General features: G+C 38.6%; 3 protein-coding genes across 4 annotated transcripts in view; 1 reads left to right on the plus strand and 2 right to left on the minus strand.

Moving 5' to 3' along the window:
* The window catches only part of mRpS7 (mitochondrial ribosomal protein S7), a 43,300-nt gene extending 37,536 nt beyond the window's left edge, over positions 1–5,764 (plus strand). The window contains exon 6 of the mRNA XM_068363984.1: positions 5,582–5,764. Coding sequence (XP_068220085.1) covers positions 5,582–5,662 — 81 coding nt within the window. The 3' untranslated portion in view covers positions 5,663–5,764. The remainder of the gene's footprint in view (positions 1–5,581) is intronic.
* LOC137631593 (uncharacterized) overlaps positions 1–26,756 on the minus strand; it is a 219,671-nt gene that overhangs the window by 62,141 nt on the left and 130,774 nt on the right. The gene's annotated exons all lie outside the window — the stretch shown is intronic.
* Positions 18,404–23,620, minus strand: LOC137631590 (loricrin-like). 2 transcript variants are annotated; one of them, XM_068363453.1, is made up of 3 exons: positions 23,468–23,620; positions 19,886–20,555; positions 18,406–19,822 (listed from the first exon to the last, which is right to left on the minus strand). In XM_068363453.1, the coding sequence occupies exons 1-3, from the start codon at positions 23,477–23,479 to the stop codon at positions 18,915–18,917; spliced, it is 1,590 nt and encodes a 529-aa protein (XP_068219554.1). In that variant the 5' UTR covers positions 23,480–23,620; the 3' UTR covers positions 18,406–18,914. The 2 variants fall into 2 exon arrangements, with proteins under 2 accessions (XP_068219553.1, XP_068219554.1); XM_068363452.1 differs by having other exon boundaries at positions 18,404–20,555.

Genomic DNA, 26,756 nt, shown 5'->3' on the forward strand with positions numbered 1-26,756 from the left:
CGGCCAGGCGCCAGGGAGAGTCTATGAGGTTTGAGAAGTCTATCTGGGCAGAGGCAGGAACTCCCAAGCCGAGAACTTCTCTCGTGTCATATCAGACTCTCGCTCTATAAGCCAGCTTAAAAGTAGGGAAAGCAAAGGCTGTCTCCCCCAAGCTCCTCCTGGTGATAAACCAGTCGCCTAGCAAACGTAAAGCTCTCTTAGAAGAGCGAGAGAGCACTAGCTTATAAAACAACGGCTTCGAAGTAGCTAGGCCTAGTGTAAGCTCTGACGTTTAAGCGAACGAGGAGCAGCAGTTACAAAAAGATCCAGACAAAGATCCTTAAAAATCAGCATGATTTATTTAAAGTCCATAGAGGGCTAAGCAGCTTTAGGCTCCTCTCCGTCCTCAAGGGAATATCAGTAGGAGGGGGAACAGCAACTTCCTCATCTGAAGGAACCTTGTCCGACAATAGCCGAGTCTCAAGCAAGGGAGAGACCTACCGTGGTGGCAATGCTTTACAAGCAGAGTCCACACGCACTGGTGCATTAGTAGCGGACCAGGACGCAACGTCATGTAACTGCTTGACAGTCTGTGAACTGTCAACAACAACAGGTGCGTGAGGACGCACAGCGTCCACTCGAGACTGCTTTGACCGCCTAGTCTGAGCAGTCAAAACAACCCTAGAATGCGAAGGTTGACGCTCAGCGTCAAAACAAGTCAACTCCGATTGTTGGCGAACGTCCTGAACGTCAACAGGAGCATCAGCAAGTGGCCTAACGTCCAAATGTGGCTGAAAATCCACACGAGACCGCATCGAGTGTGGTTCTAAACAACCTGACTGACGTGACTTGGCTACGCCAACGTCAACAGGACGCACAAAGGAACGTTATGGTGGCTGAAGGCCAGGATCTCGATGAGATAAACGGCTAGGCTCAACGGACTTATCGGCAGAATAGTCTTCCATAAGGGAGGCAAGCTTATTCTGCATGTCTTGCCGTACAACCCATTCAGGATCAACGGGAATGGTTGCGGTAAGAGACGAGGGTAACGTCTGTGACTGCAAAACCTTGCCTACAAAAAGACTCTCGGAGTCTGTGTTACGCTTTTGTTTAGGCGGCGAGCAGTCTTCCGATGACTGCATAGGGTCAGAGCTGTCCTAATGGTTAAAACCAGGACGCTGGACCTGTCCTGAAAGGACTGACTTTCGCTTAAAGGGCCTCGAAACCTTGTTCCACGGTTTCTTATGCGAAAAGCCTTCGGATGACGAGGAGAAAATGGTCTCTCTCGCCTTATGGTAGGGGTGATCTTGGTAAGATACACCTGATACCATAGAGGGAACGTCTGTTCGCTGATCAAGGCCTCTCGAACCCATAAGTCGTACGACATTACTTCTCCCCTGGGCTTGGGAGCTTGCAAGAGGTCCCGGACTAGGCGAACGACAGGCACGAACAGACGAACCCTCGGTCGCAACACTGATAACACTTTGCGCAATATCACTTTATCACTATGATTTTCTGTTTTGCACTTAATTCACTGAAATCGAATTTTTAACAATTCACATTAGGTATGAATAAAACTGATTTCTACCTGAAGCACGCAATTCTACCCTCTATCAAAAGGTTATAATTGCGAAATCAGTCGTATAATGTAAGCACATTAATACCAGCAAAAAAACAGTAAACATATTTTAAGATAAAAAGATCAGTGGCTGGGGAAGAGACTAAACACTAGTTCATTCATAACTACGTTTTCAATCTCTCACCGTACAGTGCCTTGGGACGAGAATAAAAAACTAAAAACGTTTTATCCTTTCTCCCCGTACAGAGACTAGGGACGAGAGTAACTCGAGAACAACGTTACTCGCTTGGGACGAGATAAAGATCGGAACGTTCTCTCTCCTCTCTCTCCCTCCGTCTGTATCTCTCTCTCTCTCTCTCTCTCTTGATTTCGCACCGAAGAGAAGAGCCCACTTATGTTTCGTCAAAAAACAGGTTATTTGACCAAAGGAAAAAACTGAAAGGTTTTTCAATTAAAAAGTTCCTTTAAAATAGAATTTAAAACATTTAAGCTTTGAAAGAAGAATGAACAAAACGTCAGAATCGATTTACTCTTTCTGCAAAGTGAAACCGTGATACTCTCTCTCTCTATCGTAACGATAGAGCGCAAACTGCGTAGCATAAATAAACTAAACGTTAGTTCATCTTTGAAACAGTACGAAGACTATTCAAAGAAAATCTTTCATAAAATATCTACTAAAAAATATTCATTTAATAAGTTTTAAATCATTAGCTCTGTAAAAGTTATTTACGATTGAAAGGGCTCAACGTTGTTTAACTTCGGTTTCCAAGTTAGGACCGCCTACTCTCAGGAAAGGTCGCATATAAACAAATCATTAAAATTTATCTTGATGTTTATTATAAATGGAAAGCTAATCGAAGAGGCCTAATAAAGGCGGGTGAGATATAAAATATATAGAGGAAAATCTATAATTAATTTATAACGTGATAAGATAATTGCTAAAAGCCTAAACACACTTCCGTACTGAGGGAAGGGTCGGCCATTTAAAAGTCAAGGAAAGTCCAAAAAACAATCCAAAGTCATCAAAAATTAAATCTATCCAAAAACGAGTTCAAGATTTAAGTTGAAGATAAAACACCTGTATTGCGAAAGCTCAAACCAAAATGAAGTACTTCACCAAATATGTTGAGAAAACTCCAGGTTCTACAGCGAGTATGAATACGTCTTGTCGTCAACGTCGACAGAGAAGAATTGAAGGGTTTGTTTACATGCAAGAGTGGTATCTGGCCGACAGTTGGCGCTGGTGGGCACACCCGCAACCTTCATAGCGATCGCTCGCGAGTTTTTTTAGTGTGTTTTCTGTCGAGCCGCAGAGTTGCAGCTATTATATATTCACCGGCTAAGTTAAATATTTAAAAGTTCCTTACCACCCTCATTCTCCAAGATACATACATACATATACCAAAGGCACTTCCCCCATTTTTGGGGGGTAGCCGACAACAACAAGAAACAAAACAAAAAAGGGGACCTCTACTCTCTACATTCCTCCAGCCTAACCAGGGACTCAGCCGAGTTCAGCTGGTACTGCTAGGGTGCCACAGCCCAACCTCCCACATTTCCACCACAGATGAAGCTTCATACTGCTGAGTCCCCTACTGCTGCTACCTCCGCGGTCATCTAAGGCACCGGAGGAAGCAGCAGGGCCTACCGGAACTGCGTCACAATCGCTCGCCATTCATTCCTATTTCTAGCACGCTCTCTTGCCTCTCTCACATCTATCCTCCTATCACCCAGAGCTTTCTTCACACCATCCATCCACCCAAACCTTGGCCTTCCTCTTGTACTTCTCCCATCAACTCTTGCATTCATCACCTTCTTTAGCAGACAGCCATTTTCCATTCTCTAAACATGGCCAAACCAACTCAACACATTCATATCCACTCTAGCCGCTAACTCATTTCTTACACCCGTTCTCACCCTCACCACTTCGTTCCTAACCCTATCTACTCGAGATACACCAGCCATACTCCTCAGACACTTCATCTCAAACACATTCAATTTCTGTCTCTCCATCACTTTCATTCCCCACAACTCCGATCCATACATCACAGTTGGTACAATCACTTTCTCATATAGAACTCTCTTTACATTCATGCCCAACCCTCTATTTTTTACTACTCCCTTAACTGCCCCCAACACTTTGCAACCTTCATTCACTCTCTGACGTACATCTGCTTCCACTCCACCATTTGCTGCAACAACAGACCCCAAGTACTTAAACTGATCCACCTCCTCAAGTAACTCTCCATTCAACATGACATTCAACCTCGCACCACCTTCCCTTCTCGTACATCTCATAACCTTACTCTTACCCACATTAACTCTCAACTTCCTTCTCTCACACACCCTTCCAAATTCTGTCACTAGTCGGTCAAGCTTCTCTTCTGTGTCTGCTACCAGTACAGTATCATCCGCAAACAACAGCTGATTTAGCTCCCATTCATGATCATTCTCGCCTACCAGTTTTAATCCTCGTCCAAGCACTCGAGCATTCACCTCTCTCACCACTCCATCAACATACAAGTTAAACAACCACGGCGACATCACACATCCCTGTCTCAGCCCCACTCTCACCGGAAACCAATCGCTCACTTCATTTCCTATTCTAACACATGCTTTACTACCTTTGTAGAAACTTTTCACTGCTTGCAACAACCTTCCACCAACTCCATATAACCTCATCACATTCCACATTGCTTCCCTATCAACTCTATCATATGCTTTCTCCAGATCCATAAACGCAACATACACCTCCTTACCTTTTGCTAAATATTTCTCGCATATCTGCCTAACTGTAAAAATCTGATTCATACAACCCCTACCTCTTCTAAAACCACCCTGTACTTCCAAGATTGCATTCTCTGTTTTATCCTTAATCCTATTAATCAGCACTCTACCATACACTTTTCCAACTACACTTAACAAACTAATACCTCTTGAATTACAACACTCATGCACATCTCCCTTACCCTTATATAGTGGTACAATACATGCACAGACCCAATCTACTGGTACCATTGACAACACAAAACACACATTAAACAATCTCACCAACCATTCAAGTACAGTCACACCCCCTTCCTTCAACATCTCAGCTTTCACACCATCCATTCCAGATGCTTTTCCTACTCTCGTTTCATCTAGTGCTCTCCTCACTTCCTCTATTGTAATCTCTCCAAGATGGTCCTCATTAATGTCTTCAGACTCATCCTCCTCTTCTTCCATTTTATGAAGCACCAACAGAAGGTTCTGCTCATTTCTTGCATTTAGTCAAATGAACCATAGTAGCCTTGACATGCTTGTAGCGTTTCTTACAAAAGACAAAAGGTGGCTAAATAACAAGAGCGAGTCAAGTAACAGCTCACTGCCATAGGGATGTCGAAGTGGGTGAGAGGCCGCATGAGTGTCTTTGGTCAATATATACAGTGTGCATGATGTTAAAACCAGCTGTCACAATGCTTATTCCTTTTACCATTTGTGTAGCCAGAAAAAGATAATAAGTTGGGGGCAGCTATATTGCATGGCCATCAACAATTCTCCGAAGTTTATTGTCCATACATGACAACATATGCACTCAAATTATTACCTGTCTGTCCCTCTTCCATGGCCACTTTCAGAGCAATAAAGTCATTAAGGCTTTAATTGCTTCATAGTAAAGGGGGCCCCATTTTCATTTGGCAGTCAAAGTTTCAAGGTAATCCATGAAAAGTAAAATTTTGTAAGTGTACCACAGGAAATCTTGGTTGAAGCTCCCATTATTTGGGTAATGCACAGAATCTCTATATATTAGCTATGACATATCTCATTTGCTCATCAGTCTGGTTTTACTGTACATGTAAGTTGAAAATTTTCAATATTAACCATACCTTTCAAAGCATGATAGCCATTCTATAGATTCTTGGTATCCTAACCATACATGGCATATAGCCCTCTTTAGCCTTTAGTAATTTCAACTGTATAAAAATTATTTACTTTTCCATTTAATTACTGCTGGTTTTAACCCTATGATATCTTTTGTTACAGGGCAGGGTTGTGAAGAAAAAGCAGGATCTACATAAACAGTGTGAAGCAAACAGGGCTTATGCTCATTACCGGTGGAGTTAAATATATTCCTAAAATGTTTGATTACTAGCACCGAGTTGGAGAGAATTTGAGTGGTACATATAAAAGTTTGTTTTGTAACCATGTAAATAAATTCAAAAGAATTGATATGAATTATTCCAATTCCTACCATTATGTGGGTATTATATGCGATAATTGATATTGATCCACTGGACTGGATTAGTTAAGGTAATAGTAGCTCATTACAAGATAGGGGGATAAAGGTTGTACAAATAACTAATTCACATATCAATGCAATTAAAGCCTTTATTCAGCACTCCTTACTGTATCAATAATTGTTTAACATTCATGGTTTTCAAATGTCAACAAAACATATCACCGGTTCAACCAACAAAAGGGGAGCAGTGGTAGCCATGTGCACATATGCCTATGTATCCTGGGGTCGCTTCATTTATTTACCTTACGTTTTGCTTGTCAGTATCTCTGTAAACAGCTCACATAATTTCAGAGCTCTTTTCAAAGTTATTGAAGTACATGTATTAAATTATTCCATTTAATCTATAATCACTTATTTAATTTCATTTCCAAACTTTTCCCAGGACAATTTAATCATGGGCGACATCTATCCCAGTACAAGTAGGTAAATTTTTGTTAGCTGCGTGGGTTTCACAGCCCATCTGGATGGTAGGTAGTAAGAGAAGTTATTTTAAATAATTTTGTGGTTTATTGTAATTGTTACATATTCTGCTTCAACTAGAGATTCCTTTCAGTATTTTTTGGTACAGTATTTGGATGGCTCAATGTTAACTTGTTACCCTAAGTGTTTTAGTAGTATACATCTTGCAATTTGATATATAATCATTTCATGAATCCAGAATGCAGTTAAAAATAACTTTTTCTGCATGAAAAACAGGAAGCCTTGAAGTACAGACCTAAAATAATGTAATTTTAAATATAAAACTTACCCGCTGGTTATATAAGAATGGCTAGCGTCCCTGACGCCTCGGCAGGAAATCCCCTAAATCTCGCGCAGCTATCGCAGATATGCCAGGTGTACACTAGTGCCCTCACAGTACAACAGGTAGAACTATACCCAACCTCTTCAGATTTTTCCCTGCCGGCATGGCCGTCGGTTCTATTGGAAATTCTCTCTCGCTTTTTACTCTGTTTGGATGTTATTTGGTGATGAATTAACGTTTTTTGAGTTTAGGTTTTCGCTTTTTTGTTTTATTTGAACTGTGATCACGTAATTATAACTTTAAAGGTAAGATTAAAAGGTTTTTCGACCTATTTTAAACCTCACGAAAGCATAGGACGAAAGGTAAACATCTCTTCCAATGATGACGTCACAGCCTTATGTCGTAGACTATAAGTCCGACTTGCTTTTACAAAGAATTGTAAGTGAATACTTTCTTTTGAAATATTAAGTTATAAATTTAATTAAAGGAACTAGTTTTCTTGAGGTAATCTTCAATCTGTTTGCAAAGATTAACTAGCGTTCAGTTGTTACGCAGTTATCAGTATTGTTACAATAGTACAATATTTCATTGAGATTTTTATGAATAGTACATTCTCCTTACTTCTCAAGTTTTTTAGTTGTACTACTGTATATAAAAGGAACATTTTATTTTCAAATTAATTGATCCTGTCAGTATTTTTCCTTAGTCAGAGATTAAAGGAAGTTAAATTTCACTTAATGTTTATACGAATCGATGTAGAGCACGATTTTAAGTATCGTTGTTTCCTTAGTGGAATACTAAGTTTGTTCGTATATTAAGTGTAAATGTTCCAATAAATACGAGTGATGATTCATCTCTTATTGGAATTCCTTAATTTAAGGGTTTATTTTATAAATATACCTATTAAGATAATATTTAATGTTTAATATTTAATTTTTCGCTGCATTTATATGGGATTCAGTGACTTTTCATTCCCATTCGAACGATTGAGAGAATTGTAAGTCTCAATTAAAGAGTTCATTTCGTTTGAGAGAACGTATACTTTAGTTTTCAAATGATTGTGAAACTTTCTTTTTAACAAACAATAGAATGAAAATTCTTAGTGTTAAATTACGCAGTTAATTTTATTCAGTAGAGAGTGCTTCTGTTCGGACCTGTCGTTATCCTAGTCTTAGACCTCTGTCAAGCTCCCGGAAGGGGAGAAGTTAAGTCGAACGATGAAAGGAATCGAGAGGGTAGCCAAGCGCTACAGTCTTTTAAGACCAGAACAGAAGTCCTCTTGAGCGCAGAACGCTCACCCTCGTTATATATAGAGCGAGGTATTAATGTTGTCAAATATTATACGCGCTTTTCAGGCGCTAAGCTGAAAACAAAATTAGATTCGTTCTGCGTATTTACGTTTCAAACAACAGCTCTCGTTGATGATACAGTCTTATCGACCGGCTGTTGACGGTGAGCCTGCACATTAGTCTTCGGTGGTAGACCCGTTGTCGCACAGGCGGCCTGTTGTCTCTGGGACCGACGTGATATCGCACAGGCGGTCTCCCAGTTTCACTGTTCAGCGGCAGGTCGATGTAGATTTATCTCAGCAGAGCTCTGTTTCACAGCAACTATTAAAAGAAGCAGACAGACGATTGTCAGTTTAAGCTTGATGATGTTCGCCAAGCGGAGCCTGAGCGGAAGCGTGACAAGGCTCAGAAATTGATTAATGAAGGCGCTGAGTGTCGGCGGCAGCGCCAAGCGCCAGCGGGGCGACCCACGCCAGTGAGTCACGAGTGGGCAGAGCGCCAGCGCGAGCAGCAGCGGTAGCAAGAATATCACATGAGCGCGACGCGGCGTGCCAGGACGAGGCAGAACGCCAGCGCCAGCTAGATTTATTCTATTATAAAATCAATCGTGACAGCAAACCAAGGCTGGTGGCTGTCAATTGGATGTGGATATGGAACAATGCAAGCGCGCCCATGTTACCACTGATGCGCCTGCATAGCTCCAATCTCTGATTTGTTAGAAGTAGACCCGGATGAGGTTCTCTCTCACGAGGATCAATTGGAGGATATCTCGGAGAGAAAGGAGGAGAATCCACCTCAACATTCGATGGACTACTAAAAAAAAAAAAAAAAAAAATGCTAGTCTTCACAGAATTTTTTTTTTTCCAGACTATTTTACACCAGTTATGAGTTTACCTTAGGCAAGGCAGTGGAAACTTCCTTCTATACAAAATGGTGCTTTCCCGCTCTTATAAGAGAGTATTGAAATTAATGAGAGCATGGATGGATTTAAGAAAAGCTCTGGGCAGGACATGCTTCGCTTTTCCACCAGCCAAGTTCGCTTCTAAGTCGAACGTTTGGTATGAGATGAGGGAAGTCTTGGGTTTACGAGTTCCGACGTCTGCGCAGGGAGACTTCGCAAACCTGTTAGATTATGACCAACTCTTGAAAGGATAGTTCAGAGAGTTGAGGTATTTAATTTACTTGACTGGTCACTGGGAGTCTTAAGCAGAAGAGTAACCGAGATGAAGGACACGGACACAAGTAGTCTTATCCAACTTATGTCTTGTATGGACAGGGCAGTCAGGGATGGTTCTAACGAGCTGGCTGCTTTACTTACTGCAGGAGTTATAAAGAAAAGAGCTACTTTGTGTTCCTTCCTTTCTGCGGGCGTCACTCCATGTTAGAGATCGGAGTTGCTTTTGCGCCCATATCTTCGGCTCTTTTTCCGCAGGATTTATTTAAGGAAGTACCTGCAAATTGGGCTCAGAAGGCTACTCAAACTTTGGTTACTAAAACAGTCAGTAAGGTTTTACCTACGCCCTTCTCTTCTCGTAGAACTAAGGAGGGGACATCATATTCTCATTTTGCCCAGCCTTTTCGAGGTAAACCTATGGGGAGAAGTACTTTCAAACCAGAGGCAAGGAAGCAAAGGAAAAGAGGAGTCAAGCCCAGTCGAGGCTGTTTCTGACTGCTCTCCCCTTCAAGCAGCAGTGGGAGCCGGGCTAAACAGCTTCTGGCAGCCCTGGGATAAGAAGGGAACGGACCCTTGGTCCGTACGTCGTCTATTTAATCAGAGCACAGTTTCAATCGGATGATGTTCGACATTCTTCCTGTCTTCTAGACTAGGAAGTTAATCGTCATGTAGGCACACGAACAGAACTTGCTCTCACAGCAGGTGTGTTGGGATTCTTAAATGAGAAGCAATCGAGTGTGTTTTTCCTTCCATGAGAGGAGCGGAAGTCAGAAAAATCATATATAATCCTGGCTCTTCCTCTGGAATCTGAAGCACAGTCAGGGAAGACAGAGTTTGTCCTCTTAGAAGGTTGCAAAACCTAGACTTGGTCATCAACAATCAATACGTCCGAGACTTTTCAGGAGTCGTATGTTTTCTAGTAACTTATTCCTCAGTTACTGATGTTCGCCGGAAGTTTTTTCTGTTGAAAAAGGCGACGTGTCAGCGCCAAAAGCGCGCAATACACATAATTCTTCGAGAGAAGAGGTGCTCAGTTTGCTTCTGTTTAACCTTCCTATCCACCCCCAGTTTGATGAATTGTTTAGTACTTTCTTCTGGGGTCGAGCGACTACTGTTAACGATATCTCATAGCAGGGATACGTTCAGGTCACGCACAAGGCGTGCTGGGAATGTCATAAGGACTCTCCCAGGTTGCTCACAGGGCTGCGGTTGATGATCTCTTCTAGCCTTCGCTCACGTTGAGGTGGCGCACAAGCTGCCCCGCGAGTGTAGAGTTGGTTTGAGCTAAAGGAGGTCAATTTCATCTCTTTTTAGCGTTTACGATTCTTGGGGGGAATAAATGTTTTCTCCTAAAAGAGTAAGGACTACCATAGATCAAAGGGATGGTTTTCCTTTAGTATCATACAGCATAGTTCTCCGATGCTCAGCAACGTCTCCTCACAAAGATAGGCTCTTTTTGCGGGAGGGGGTAGAGCATATGCTTGTAGCGGCACTGACGTGCACGCGGTCACAGACGCTGACAGTCAAAGTTGATCCTTTCAACTAGTTGTCCCATCCTCGCGATCTGCGGGATACGCGTCTCCCCTCATGCGGACGCATGCTACACGCGAGCATCTCTCGACAAACATGTCAACCTGAAATCCTAAGCAACCTAGACGCATGTGCCAGCCTGGACATGTACTGGATAAGGTCAGTCAGGTTTTTCCGCATCATGATAGACTAACAGTTGCTCCTGTGTGCCACTGACCGGACACGATACTGTTGCCTACGGGCAGCACGCTGTAGATTTACAGCAGGCAAGACGTACACACAGTGCTGTATCCACTCGACAAGGTGAGCACATGCAGCACGCTAGCACCTTACGGGGATGCAAGCACATGCGACATTAGTCGCATCTTAGACGTATACAGTCTAGTCTTTGGCTCACAGCAGTATGGATAGACTTGTCTTTTCTTCGCGTCGCTCTCGCCTCACAGCTAACGCTTTCTCGCGTCAAACTTTGACTTTAAGTGTGTTGAACATTTGTTGGTACACACGATCAGGTCTTAACTTCACAGCATGAGTTTCATGTTGTTGATGCTTCTTTTCAGCAGGCCTAGCTTCGATATCGGTTTCTTGCAACTGATATGGATGCGTGTTGGGGAGAGGTCTAGATCTTGTCTCTCTCTCTCATGACTTAATGAGCATATACAGCAGGCTGGAACCATACTGGTCCCATGCTGGGTGTTTGCTGGAAGCATGTCATCAGTCCGTTTTTTTTCCCTGTGTCAGGATCACGAACGCTTTATTTTTAAACCATCAAGCTTTAGGTCTAGCTGCCTCCAGTATTTTGGAAAACCCCTATGATCAAGAGGTTGTTCGAAGGAGACAGCTGAGGCTATCGCTTGTACAAGGGACCTTTGCCTCAAGGTTTTACAACCCAATTGGGGTGTTTTGTGGAGTAGTGTAGAGCTAAAGGGCTCTTCATTTGGTAACTCTAAGACAAGCGGTCTGTTTCTTCTCAGACCTTGGAAGGAAAACACATTTTTTCCTCCTCGACCATCAAGGGTTACAGGAGTATGAGGACAGTTGTCTGCAGACGCAGAAGATTGCATCTATCAAATAAAGACCTTATAGATCTTCTCAGGTCATTTGAGATGACTTAGAAGGGTCAGCAAGATGCTCAAGCCTAAATTTGGGATTCGTTTCTGGAATTTCGCGGTAGTGACAGATCCGAGCCTTTACACTTGTTTTCTTTTTAAGGCCTAACTTTGGAGATTTTCTAAATAAGTCTACTATAGTTGAGAGCCAGTGAAGTTCAATCTTTTAGCAAGAACATGGACTTCACAATGGTTAAGCCATAGGCGCCTCACATCCTGGATTCTTGATCATTAACAAACGTCCTTCTCATCCATGGCCTAAATCTTTCGGGATCTTTATCCTCTCGGATTTGGTTTGTCAAGGGCTATGAAGAGTATTTTACCCGGTTAAAACGATGGAGTTTTATCGGGACAGAACCAAAGAAGTTATGAGTCTATTCATGACTCTGGTGCACGGTCAAGAAGCCTGCGCTATCTATGTCTAAAACGCTCTATCGTCTGGTATAGACTTTAATTACAAGAGTTCTTTCATACTATTGTGTAACAGATCGTAACATGTCAAAAGGGTAAAGACTCATGAAGTTTGAGCTATAAGAGCTTCTGTAACTTTTAAACTAATCTGTTCTCTGCAAAGCATCGCGTATACAGCCTTGTGAAGGGGTATTCCTGTATTCGCCTTGCATTTCTTAGATCGTATTCAGTCTCTTTATGAGGACGTCTAGGTTTTGGGTTCACTCGTAATAACGAGTGTAGTAGTAGACGAGACTTTCACCACTATATTCCTAGTACCCCTGTTCTTCTCTTGGAACTATTATATATGTTTTTATGATTGTACGTGAAAATTGGTCGAAAATCTTCCACAATCTTTGATCTAGTCAGGTGGTCATTTTGCTCCTAGAGAGTGCCCGGAACAAGGGTATTAGTTGAGGTCCTGTCATGTTATAGGTTATTGAACCGTTTGACAGCTCCTAGAGATCATCAGCCCCCTGGGTGGACCGCTGGATCTTCTAAGGATAGCACACAAAATGAGGCAGAGCATTGCTGTCAGCTTCCTTATCAGGTGAGAACCTCTTAAGTGGTTGTGTAATGCTTAAGTGAATTTCCAATTATGTAGCTGTCTCTGACCCACCACCAAGGGTGTCAATCAGCCATTCTTATATAACCAGCGGGTAAGTTTTATATTTAAAAATGTTATTTTCATAATAAAATAAATCTTTTAATATACTTACCGCTGGTTATATAAGTTAAAAACCCACCCTCCTCCCCTCTAGAGACCATGGGGGCATGGAAAATCTGAAGAGGTTGTGTATAGTTCTACCTGTTGTACTGTGAGGGCACTAGTGTACACCTGGCATATCTGCGATAGCTGCGCGAGATTTTGGGAATTTCCTGCCGAGGCGTCAGGGATGCTAGCCATTCTTATATAACCAGCAGGTAAGTATATTCAAAAATTTATTTTATTATGAAAATAACATCTCAATAAAAATTAGCTGTAACCTGCAGTGCCGAATTCCTAAAGATAGCTTCTGAAGTCTTGAGGATGGAAATAAGAAAAATTTCCAAACAGTAAGAGGCAGTTGGCACATGAACACCTTTGACTCATCAGTAGGAAGGCATTGCCAGTGTCAATGTTTTTATGTTTATGATTGATGAGTGTAAGAAAATAATAGTTTGTTATAAGAACGTCAATTGCTCCATGACAAACCTATCAATCATAATTAGCCAGAATCCTTATTTAGGTGGAAGCACAAGTGATTTCAATACCAGTCACATCTCAGTCCCAATGGATTTAGAGGAGTGCATGAACACAGAATACAATAGTTCAAGAATCAAGTATCCAAAACAATATCATTGGGTTCTTTTATGAGAATAATTTATAGCCAGGACATGTGATACCAGAAAAAAACGGATTTTGACGTAGGAAAAATCTATTTTTGGGTGAGATAGCCATGTCATCCAGATGGAAGTTTCCTTCGGCAGCTTCCTACTGTATAATATTTCTGCGAGTGATATTACAAGAGAATTACCATTAGGTATCAAGGGGTTCTAACCCCCGGAACGACTATCCTAAGATATCGTATATAATGAGGGACGTATCAGTAGATAACCATATATATCTGCACCCCTAATAGACTTAACTCAGTCTAGAAAACTAGGGTAAAGGAAAGGTGAGGAGCCATTACATATCCTCTACCCCCATGGTACCCCCATAAGTATCTGAAGAACATCAATCATTCAGATGACAGTAACCACAAGAGGCTACATCTCAGTCAAGACTGAGATAGGTGATGGATGAATTACTATGCACTCTTCATATTCCAACAAAAGAATAGTATGACCCACCACAATTAATAGTTCCCTTTACTAGTTAACAATGAGAGGAAGAAAATAAAGCTGATGGCATCAATAATGAACACCAAGGGGTGTGACAAACACTGCGCATTTTCTTAGATTCTGAACTTCAGACACTCTCCGGACGGACATGATTGACGGAATTGTTTACCAGTTGAACTTTAGATGTTAGTTAATTAGGTTTCACCGGCCCTATAAGCATGTCTGGCTGTAATTCTGTTATGGAGGAAAATTGCCATTGGGATCAAAGAGAGGCTCTGTTTCTAATAAAACTGTACTGCCAGATCCCATGCTTATGGAATGTCAAAGCAGATGTATACAAAGACAGAAATAAATGTGAAGCAGTAATTTCCTAATAATAAAATAACGGCAGAACTTCTGAGGATTGGATTGTCTGTTGCTGGTCTATAGGTCCAAGAAGAAAAAATCCATTCGAGGAAAGAGCTACACAAACTGAAGAAACTAAAGGAGTCGGGCTGGTATAGATGATGTTTATACCCCCACACCATGTTGTTTTGATGAGACAACTTGAGAGAATGTTTCAATTATGGACACACAAGTCTCATTTGCCTGAAGAAGTGTTTCGCCAATGTTGAAAGTACATAATTGTCTTGAGTGTATATCTTTCTATGTGAAATTCTTTCTCTCTTTCTCTGAGATTATACAAAACAAATCCTGAACATCTTATCTTTATAAAAACACTGACAAAATTTTAATTTTGTTAACAGCACAGAAAGCAAAGTATGACCAGTATCCAACATTAATTATTTATAGGAATAATGTAGGTTATACATTATACGTTAATAACAAAAACATCCTCCTTTCACTGATGAGTTACAAATCATGTAGATATGATTCTATATTGCCTCCAGATATGCTTTTGGAGAAATGCTCCCCCTCATACATGTGTCCTGCTTAGTTATAAAAGGTCTTACCTTCTATAAATTGTAGAATGTGTTTGGGTCCATTTGTTCAGTACTGTATATAGTTTCTAAAGTTGGGTTCATAACCAATTTGAGGATCATTTAAAATGGTTGAATAGCTTCTCTTTTCATTTAGTCTTTTCAACCAGGTCTTCCCCTTTACCATTCCATTGTCCTCACAAAGGGCAGTAATAATCATGCTGCATAATGCAATTTTCTTAGTTCTCTGTTTTATTTATGGTGCACAATGCTTTCCATGCCCCATGCTTAAAGTCGACACCAAGCAAAGCTTATTCAACATTTACAACACTTCCAGAAAGCTAAAAACACTGCCAGACTTTTCCTCAAACAGCACCTATAATATTTGCTCTTCCAAAAGGCTAAAATCCACTTGTTTCTATAGCACACACTAATAACACATAAATACCTGTGTCTTGCCAGCAGACATCAGCTTCAAAAATTGTGTGTGTCTTTGCCTGGTGAATGGAGTCGAAACTATTGTAGACAGCTTCACCTGATACTACTGCTTGTTACCATATCAACTTCCTTCATTTCAACATTTACGATGTTCTACTCCTTTGCTTTATGATATGGTAACTGTTTGTCCAACAGACACTGTTTTACAATGTGAAAACACCTTTAAAGTGATATGATATATTTATGTACTTGCTCTCAAGAAAGCTAAAATGTCAACATTATTTTAAAGGCACTGGGAATTGGGTTCATCCTTACCTTGTGTGTACAGATACTCAATCTATCATGAGATACTTCCTCTACAGATACAACAAAATTAACTGTTGCTGCCATAGGAACAGTATAGTACAGTAGATGCATTTTGATTGCTATCCCAGAGAAAGAGCTTAGCCTAATTTTTCCTTATATTCCTTGTTCTCTTTAGATAACTCTAAACAGCCCTTAATTAGACAAAGGAAACAGACCACAACACTCAAATATCAAGAATAAAATGGAATATTAAGTAAATCAGACATGATGCTGACTACAGTACTTAATTTAGGTTGAACAAATACCGGCACAAAGGAAAACTAATCGATGGGAAACCTATGGTACGAGTTACTTTGCTTGCCATATTATGAAAAAATTATTAACTTGAAGGAAGCAAATATTACAAAAAAAAGTTGTCTTTAGGAAGATGTAGTGTAGGGAAGACATGCAAATCAGCTCATAAGAACTTCGGTGGGGGTGTTAAGTACCAAGGAGATAAACTCCCAAACCTGATCTGTTATTTTAGGGAGACCTTTTTCAAAGTGTTTAAAAATAGTCATTTGAGGTTGACAAAGGCTGTTTTATAAAGCTTACTAAGATTATGTTCCAAGATAGCACCACTCTGTACCTAATAGTCGAAGACAGTTTCTACCTACAGCAAAGGTAAATGAAATCAGTGATGACTAGGACATAGGCACTAATTGGATTGACCTCCCTCTCAACTTAGCAATCATGAAATTGGTTAAACTATGATTTGTAGAGAAAAATAATTAAAAGGCTACATATACGAGCATTGGCTGGAGTTGCAAACTCTGAAGGGCCATGCTTAACCTCTGTAAACATTAAAGTACACTATTCACACATTGTTCAAGGATTTTGAAGACTTGAATGCCATCACTAAGCTAAGATAAAGGATGGTTTATATATACTTCGAGACTGCCCCAGCTATACAACATAACATCTAACTTCCAAGCTGTTGGGTCTGGCTGGGATGGACAATTCTTTGAAAGCTTGTAGATCAGCTTTCTCTCAAGGAAATCCTCAAGACACCTGCTCCATAACTTCCAAAGCACTTTGCAGATTTTTAAGTACTGAGACCACTCCAACAGTGGACTCTGATTCACTCTGGCGAGTCTTTAGATACGTTCTTCATTTCAATTAATCTTACCTCAAATTCATTTGACCTTACTGTCTTTATATGAATGTCAACTCCTTGACAAAAATTTAAAACAAAATTTTACTCTCATTAAACTCAAAAGTAAAAGGCTGCATAATTCTACCTTTTGTGGAGAATACTTTTTTCTTCATGTGCCTGAAATTTCACTTTTTTGTGTGTAGTGTGTAACACACCTTTATTCTAGACAACCATTTTGTCATTTCCCTTCATTTAATGGAGCTGTCGAGGCAAAAAACTTCAAGGGAGTTGCTATCTAACATTTAAGATTCCAAAGGAATAGCTGTTGCATCCATAGCCTTTATGTTCTCTTCACACTTCCCTTACACTGGTTTGTAGTTAAGAGACTACTATTCTATATCTTCTTAGAAAATTATTTACATACTCAGTGGCAAGAATTCATGATGTTCATAGATTTTTCTTTACACAAATGCTTTCAACTCTTTTAATGATAATTTCAACAGTTTTTCAACCTAATGTATTATCCTTAAGTACTCACTAACCTCTTGGGTATCAAGCTTATGTAAAATTTTCCAAGATATAATTTTGAAGCTCATTTTAATTTATGATCTACTGAATTTCTTATAGTAAAGTAAAGCAATTATTTGTACAGCATTCTATTTAATGCAAATTTGAGGGTAAGTAGTGCAATTCAGCTCCATGAATGAAATTGTGTAGACTATTTTTCTTCGAAATACTTCTGACTTGTATTTCCAAAATCAATTCTCTCGAAATGAAAAATAATAACGTCTTTTAACTCATTTATGCAATTCATCTCTGCGATGTGAAATAGTTTACTGTAATCACATGCTTCCTTATAAGTTGATTCTTGTTTTATTCTTCTTCTCCTCCTCCTTTCATTAAAGCCTGAAATTAGTTTAGATTAAAGCATTTTTCTTAGTTTTCTCATAAAATTCAGAGAACTTCTGCCGTTTTAAGTTTGCTGTTACTTCCATTTTATTCAGGTTTGGTGACCTCAATTAGGTGCTGCACAATTAGATCTTAAAATAACAATCCACATCTCAGGATATAAAGAAAGAGAATATGAGGTGTAGTAAAACCTTAAATTGTTGCCTTATGACAAACAGAGTAAAATAATTGCCATAATTAGCTATAGAATATTTCCAAACATCCTAACTGTGTTCAAACCAGGAACAATTTCTCCACAAACTTGCGAAGAGATGTGTAGAAATCATGACAGCTGATACATGATAAGCACAAAATATGTATTATAGCAACAAATTGAAAAGTGGAATGACTTGATCGGAGTAATGTGTGAAATTCAAAGGATACAAATCTCTTCATGCAGAAAGCTCAAGAAAACTGAAAATTTATTATGCACACGACAGCCATGCTTGTAAATTTTACCATGCAAACAATGGCCATCTAGTACATTAAATATCTTAGTAATGACTGACTACATTATTCTCCCTTACTGAATAAATCTATAAACAAGACATTCAGAAAGGTTAGATGAAAGTATACTGATAAAAGTATATTTAAAAATTCGCAAAATTACATAAATAAAGGGAATTAATAAAAACTGGATTCCCACCTTCATTAAAAATAATAAATTGAGAGAAAACAACATCTGAGACGAATTAGAACTCCTTACGTCTGACATTTTCCAAACAGATTTGAGGTTGAATGATACAGTTTTTAAGAAAATCGTTTAATCTCTATAGTCTAGTGATATATTACAATAAATGCCCTAAAAACATTATTATCACATGGGAAGTTCTGGTCGATTCAACATCAAAGGAATATTAACGTTTGCACCATCTCGTACGTCAACCTTTTTCAGTGAAGTCACTGAAAATTACCACTTTTTGCCCTGTCTCACAATAGGGTTGCTAGAAAGCAAAATAAAACGAAACTATAGACATGCGAGATACTTCATAGTGCAATAATAAGGGCAAAAGGAACAATATGTGACATTCACATTGATAGTCATCACAGGTGCTAATAAGCCTTAGCTGGTTGAAGATAACTTCCTGTTTGCCAACTGTGAAGCAAAGGCAAGAGCTAATAATCAAGATATGTTCACGGCAGACACTCTCCCTTTCTCTCTCTCTCTTTCATACTTTATATATCAATGCTTAAAGAGATCAGTTAAGATGATTATGAAATGATATCCTTTGGTTTTTCACCTGTTACAGATTCCTTGGCAGGTTTCACTAGGGGTTCTTTGCCGGTGCTACTCACCGAGCTTGTGTCTCTGGCACTGATGTCATTATTAAAGCCGCTGAAACTACTGCCGCCGGAAGACCCACTGCCTGACCCGAAACTGGAGCTACTACCTGAGCTAATTCCAAAGTCAGATCCACTTGAGCCAAAGCCTGAGCTACTTCCAAAATCGGATCCACTTGAAGTGCCTAACCCAAAACCAGACCCACCACTTGATCCAAAATCATCGCTTGAGCCAAAGCTTGAACTGCTTCCAAAACCAGACCCACTACTTGAACTGCTACCACTTGAAGAACCAAAGTCTGAACTGCTACTTGATCCAAAACTAGATCCAGTTCCAGATCCAAAACCAGACCCCCCGCCAATTGACCCAAAGCCTGGACTGCCACTTGATCCTAAACTAGATCCACTTGATCCAAAACTAGATCCACTTCCAGATCCAAAACTAGATCCACTTCCAGATCCAAAACTAGATCCACTTCCAGATCCAAAACCAGACCCCCCGCCATTTGACCCAAAGCCTGAACTGCCACTTGATCCTAAACTAGATCCACTTGATCCAAAACTAGATCCACTTCCAGATCCAAAACTAGATCCACTTCCAGATCCAAAACCAGACCCCGCACCATTTGAACCAAAGCCTGAACTGCCACTTGATCCGAAACTAGATCCACTTGATCCAAAACTAGATCCACTTCCAGATCCAAAGGCAGACCCCCCACCATTTGAACCAAAGCCTGAACTGCCACTTGATCCGAAACTAGATCCACTTGATCCAAAACTAGATCCACTTCCAGATCCAAAGGCAGACCCTCCACCAGTTGAACCAAAGCCTGAGCTACCTGACCCAAATCCAGATCCGCCACTTGATCCTGAGCCACCATTAGATCCAAAACTAGAGCTACCTGACCCAAATCCAGGTCCACCACTTGATCCAAAGCTAGAGCTACTTCCTCCTCCAAAACCACTAGAGCCACCAGGGCCTCCAAAGTTAGGGCTTCCTCCTAAAGGGGGAGGTCTATTAAACACAAAACCTACACTACCTGCCGATGCAGAGTCTGGGGATCCACCTGATGAACCACTACTAGAGGATGACCCTTGGCTAACCCCTGAACCAAAAGATTGTCCTGGTTGGCCAGATCCATGAGAATGTGGTGGGAAATGGGAACAATCGCCTCCAAATCCTTGACTGGAGATATGGGCATGACCTCTATTCAAAAATCCATATGGATTGTAAAAGGGATGGTAAGGATATAAATGAGCATACATGTAAGGATTGAAGTAGGGTTTAAATCCAGGTCCATAATGACGAGGATGGAAGTTTCCTGTTGTTGGTGCCGTGTCAATCACATCTGGAAGGTCATCAGGGGATGTCCTACCTTGCCATCCAAACCCATGCCCATGTATACCATATTCTGGGAAGTAAGGGAAGAAATAGTGTCTTTTATCACGCTGAGCAGTATCCTCCTCTGCTGTGGCTGGTTCATCGACTGAAGCCTCTGCATTTTCTGAAGCTTGTACGGGGGATTCTTCAGCTGCCCATGCAGCTGAGAGCCCAAGTATTAAGAGAAGAATCTGTAAAACAAAAACAAAGAATAAGATTGCTGAATGCTTAGTCACAAAAACCTAATTTCTGGTAACACATTATTTTGTCGCAAGGAGTCTACCTAAAGAAAGTCATTCGAGACAAATTGATCCCCATCATCATATCCTGCAAGGTGATACTGCTGGTGACTCGTAATTAACGTGGATGGTCAAAATACAACTTCTGAAGTTGATAGGCACTTGATGATGCTGTAATTGTCATTCTGTCAACCAGTTAATAGTTTGAACGCGGTAAAAATTATTTATGCAGTCTATCCAGATTTTGGGGGAAATGTTTTAAGTGCAGCTTATACGATCTTGACCCTCACATCAAGCAATAATTATCATTATATGAAACTAACTCAGAACAATACCTAAAACAATGCAGCTTCCACAACAAACACACATAAGTGCTGATAGAAAGGTGAAATTGAAAATAAATTCTCGTTGGCTCTTGAAAAGCACAGGGTTTAGGACTCCACTAAACTGTCTTTTGATAAGTTTAACATATGAGATAAATTAATTACCACAAAAACAATGAATTAACTCTATTAAAGTAATTATATATCAATTAAGATATATATACTGTATATACTAACTGTCGCTGTGATGTTTCCAGATTTGGTTTATAAACCAGTTTTCCAATTTTGATCGTTACATATTTTTCTTCAGAACCTACGTGAAATAATGTCATAAATTTCCGTCTCTCTGTATTCTTTGCTTAATAATGATGATACAACATCCATCTAGAAACACATCCACATAGCATATTCTATATACGAATATGCACAAGGACTATGTATGGATAAATTAAAATGCTTTCACCCTTGGGAAATTGCCCATATTTTTTGAGGGACAAAGATGATTCTTAGTGAATATGTATCGTATATGACAAAAAAAAATAAATAAAAAACTATTGTAAATGAATTAAAATAACAATTTGTAGTGCATGTATTTACGAAGTATACTACAATCAACAATCATAGAAATAGGAAAACTATAACAATAATAATGATAATAATAATGATAATAATAATAATAATAATAATAATAATAATAATAATAATAATAATAAAAAGTCAAAACTAATATTCCATACCAATTTTTTACTTCATGATAAGATTTTATTACAAGCAAAAAGTTTATTTACAGATGGAATTTAAGAGTAAAATCAATTGGTTCAAGTTTCTAGAATATGTCGTTTCATCCATAACAATCACCAATACAAATATGAATAGGGCAACGATCAATGGGCTATTTTTTCAAGAGGCATCCATGTAAGGAAAAATCTTATATATATATATATATATATATATATATATATATATATATATATATATATATATATATATATATATATATATATATATATATATATATATATATATATATATATATATATATATATATATATATATATATAGAGAGAGAGAGAGAGAGAGAGAGAGAGAGAGAGAGAGAGAGAGAGAGAGAGAGAGAGAGAGAGAGAATGTGTATATCTACACAATATATATATATATATATATATATATATATATATATATATATGTATATATATATATATATATATATATATATATATATAGAGAGAGAGAGAGAGAGAGAGAGAGAGAGAGAGAGAGAGAGAGAGAGAGAGAGCGAGAGAGAGTATGTGTATATCTACAATATATATATATATATATATATATATATATATATAGAGAGAGAGAGAGAGAGAGAGAGAGAGAGAGAGAGAGAGAGAGAGAGAGAATGTGTGTATATCTACACAATATATATATATATATATATATATATATATATATATATATATATATATATATATATATATATAAACAAATATTTCATATGAGAAAAACTATGACATGCCGTTGTAATCTCTATCAGAAAGTGGTTGCAATTAAAGAGTAAAAGGCTCAGCTAATGAGTAATAATAAAAGATAATGATGACAATAACATGAAGAGCAAGTAGAAGAACTCCATATATCTTTCTACTTAAGCTGGCAAAATATGAAGTATCAATTCTTCTTTTATGATTAAATCCCGACAATGTGTTGATTCCAAACCCCCATTTTTTTTTTCTGTTTGTTTCTTTACTGTAACATCAATTTGCAAGGATAAAACGGGTTCCTCAATACTATTTGTATTGCTATTATAATTAATAATGTTTATATTGTTTGAATAAGAAATAAAACTATTTTTTAACTTTATACCACAAATGACTAAACACACGTGTGTATGGATTCATGTAAGTATATATCTAATGTATGTATTCACACTGTATTCATAATAGCAATCGCACGCTTCAGTATGATTATTACAAGTGCATGAAATGGAGGTACCAATCTACATTGCATCAAGAAATGTATAGTTGTATATAAGGGGTTGCCCGAACTCTCTCTCTCTCTCTCTCTCTCTCTCTCTCTCTCTCTCTCTCTCTCTCTCTCAGACACACACATACACACACACATATATATATATATGTATATATATATACACAGTATATATATATATGTGTATATATATATATATATATATATATATATATATATATACAGTATATATATATATATATATATATATATATATATATATATATATATATATATTATATAAAATATATATATATATATATATATATATATATATATATATATATATATATATACACATACATACATATATACACACAAACATATACATGTGTGTGAAGATGGCTGTATGTAAAGAAATTAATTTCACCTAAATATGAAGTACCTTCCCATTTATGATCAATTTTACCCTATAGACACCATCACCCTTAAAAGCCCTTTAAAAAAAACTGCATTGACATAAGGACGGATGAATAAAAAAAAATGCATTTATAAAACAATTCTTGAGAGCCCCTCGAAGGAGCCAGATCCTACCGTCAGCTTCATGCCGTCGATTGCGATGCTCTCGGTCCGGTGGTCAAGATGGGAATGAGTGCGTCTCAAGGCGGCACGTGGGGTTATGTACAAGCCCACGGTTACATAAAAAAAGGAAAAAAAAGAAGACGATCACCTGGGGGAAAAAAACGCTGGCTGGTTAGCCGGGCTGGAACAATTGCGCACTTTCTTCGTTTGATCCTACTTGTTTGTTTGGTTATTTATTTGTCTGTTTCGGAAATCGTATTATTTCTAGGTCCCCTAAAGAAAAATAGAATAACTTTAAATGTTTTTCCTTTCGAATCGGTACTGAAAAACCACTAAAAACAGGTGATACGTCAACTCAACTTTCTGCACATGAAAATGGTAGGCAAGAGGAGACATAAATTCAGCCAATTTTATGAAATCAAACGATGTTTATTTCCTTTTGGAAACTGTAAGCGAAGGCCTTTGTGTTTCTCAAGGCCTAAGATCAACAAAGGCACCTTCTCCGGACATGCTTGTAGTGGTCGAGGTCGATGGGTTGGGAGCCCTAGGTCCCACAATATCACCAGAGTCCTCCATAGCAACACATCTTTGGAATTTCTTGGATTATTAGTCACTTCAGGCAACGAAGATGCACAGGGTTGTTTATCCACCTTTTTTGAATTTGCATCTTCTTGCATTTATCTTTATTTCAATCGAAGTCATTTTTCTAATCATTTGAGGTTTCATTATACATGTATTTTTGTGTGCTTTGTGGTTACATCCATATTAGGAGTTTATTATTTTTCAGGAGCCATGCATCTCTTGTTCATCCTTCCGTAACTTCTTTCAATCATGTTCATTAGATACCAAAATGTAAAGTCTCATAAGAGCCACTAGGTCTTGTTCAAAATCCAACATCAAACTCACATTGCAAAACGTCTGCTATGTCGTCCATTGTTTAAACTAAGATTATGTCACAAAAACACAGATTCCCTACATGACCTGAATCTTAAGTCAGCGCCACAGCTATTACTGCGAGTCAGGGTGGTCATGCTTTGAATATCGCTTCGGATTACGGCCATTTCACCAAATTTGAGGGTTACATATATCAATATGTGTGAGTGTTGTGTTTGTGTCATCTCTTTACCTTGCCCAACTTGGTTATCAAAACTTCACTATTGACACTTCCTTTGTTTTGATTGAGAACGTCTTGAATGGCACTACAAAGGTTAGAATTACCTTTTGCACTTTTTTTTTTCCTTTGCTTTTTATATCCTGGAAGACCCTATCAATTTTGGAATCCTTATCACCTCTCCACCCTTGACTTAGCGCATCAAGTGTATCCTTCAAGGTCAAATCATATCTTTAGCCACACCACTTATGCAATTATGGAGCCATGTACTCATCTTGTCTATCTTCGAGTAGGGTATCTTCGAGTAGGGCATCAATCTGGTTTTATCTGCTCCCTTATCCACATTACGTCCTTTGAAATGGCTAATCAGGTATATACCTTATGAGTCAAGTATCACCTGGACTACTTTTGTCGTCTCTACCGCCACAACCGATCCACCATTAAGCTTTCAAGTGTCCTGCCAAATACTAATAAGTTGTCCTTGCAATCTATCTCCTCCCCTGACCAACCATCTGCTGCACCCTTTATCTGGCAGCAATGCTACTGAGACCTTGAAGCCGCATTCCATAATTGCTACCCCAACAGCAACTTGGCCATGTTTTCGTTCTTCGTGAACAAACTCTGTTTGTGTTTTGAACCTACCCACAGGTAAGGGAGGTATCATCTGTTACCTGGATTCATTTTAGGAAAGGTTCAAAGTGTGCATCATCTAACAAACTTGGATATCAATGGTGTCATCCATTACCTGGATTTCTTTTACAAATGGATCAAAGTCTGCATCATCAGACAGACTTGGATATCAATAGCATCATCCGTTACCTGGATTTCTTTTACAAAGGATTCAAAGTTTGCATCATCAAACAGACTTGGATATCAATGCTATCAAAGATATTAAAGAAATTTTACTGTTTGCGTTTTGATTCAGTGATAAAGTGTATTCAATTTCTAATACCTTCTTACGTGTGGATTATCATAACCGACTTAATACCCACTATCATAGTTAATAATTACTTAGGTTACAGATGTTGCTTTCACATATAGATGTGTATAAAGTTTCTTACATAACCGAATCTATCCTTAATCCACGTTTCTCATTTAATCACCAAAACAAATCTTGGAGATCTTGCATGACCAAATAACGACAAAATCGCATTTCTCAGTCATATCAAGCAACATCCGAAGTATAGACATAAATTTATCGAGTTAAGACAGGAAATGATGAAAGGTTACAAAGCTTTATTGAGTTTTTGGTAACGCCCAGCTTCGTTTGATGGCAAGTCAAGTTCCTCCTCTTTAAAGCCACCCCTTCTCTCCCTCTTTTGTCACACACACACACACACACACACACACAAAAAAAATCCATCGGTACTAAAGCTTCAAGGTCACTTCGGATTCATCGTTTTAGTTCACTTTACAGTCGTCCAAGCGAGTTAATTGCATTTCAGATGATTACAAATCTTTCGTCTGTATTTTAAGATATCTTCAAGGTAATTCAATTACAAAATACAATGAAAACTCTGAAGGGTAATCTAAATTTACTTACTTGGCCTTGACGATTTTATTGCTGAATGACAAAAAAAAAATAAATAAATAAATGAAAACCGAATAGCCCTACAGTAATAGAAGAAACCCTAAATCCTAAAGAATATTATTATTATTATTATTATTATTATTATTATTATTATTATTATTATTATTATTATTATTATTACTAGCTAAGCTACAACCCTAGTTGGGAAAGCAGGATGCTATAAGCCCAGGGGCTCCATCAGGGAAAATAATCACTAATCGTTTGTTTATCATGATATCGAGTGTTAGTTTATTGAGAAATCCAAGGAAACCAATTATAAAACCAGGCTCTTCGCTGCTCGATCGAGGTGGCCCTGGTTTTATTATTGGTGGTAATTTTCTGGAGCCTTGCCAACTTGTGATGCTAGTTTCCATCCGGATTATCTATCTAGATTGCCAGACTAAGTTTTAAAAGGAACTTCTATCTCCTTCACATAACGAATTTAGAATAAGAGTTACCTATTCAAAATAACAAAATCTAAAATGCTTACACATCCGTATGTATCCTTTATATGTATAAATGTGGTTGTATTCTACACAAATACACAAAACACATTCGCGCGCACACACACAAAACATACTCGCGCGCACACACACACAATATACATACATACATATATA

The sequence above is a fragment of the Palaemon carinicauda genome, chromosome 40, assembly GCF_036898095.1.
Source record: "Palaemon carinicauda isolate YSFRI2023 chromosome 40, ASM3689809v2, whole genome shotgun sequence".
Classification (NCBI taxonomy): Eukaryota; Metazoa; Arthropoda; class Malacostraca; order Decapoda; family Palaemonidae; genus Palaemon; species Palaemon carinicauda.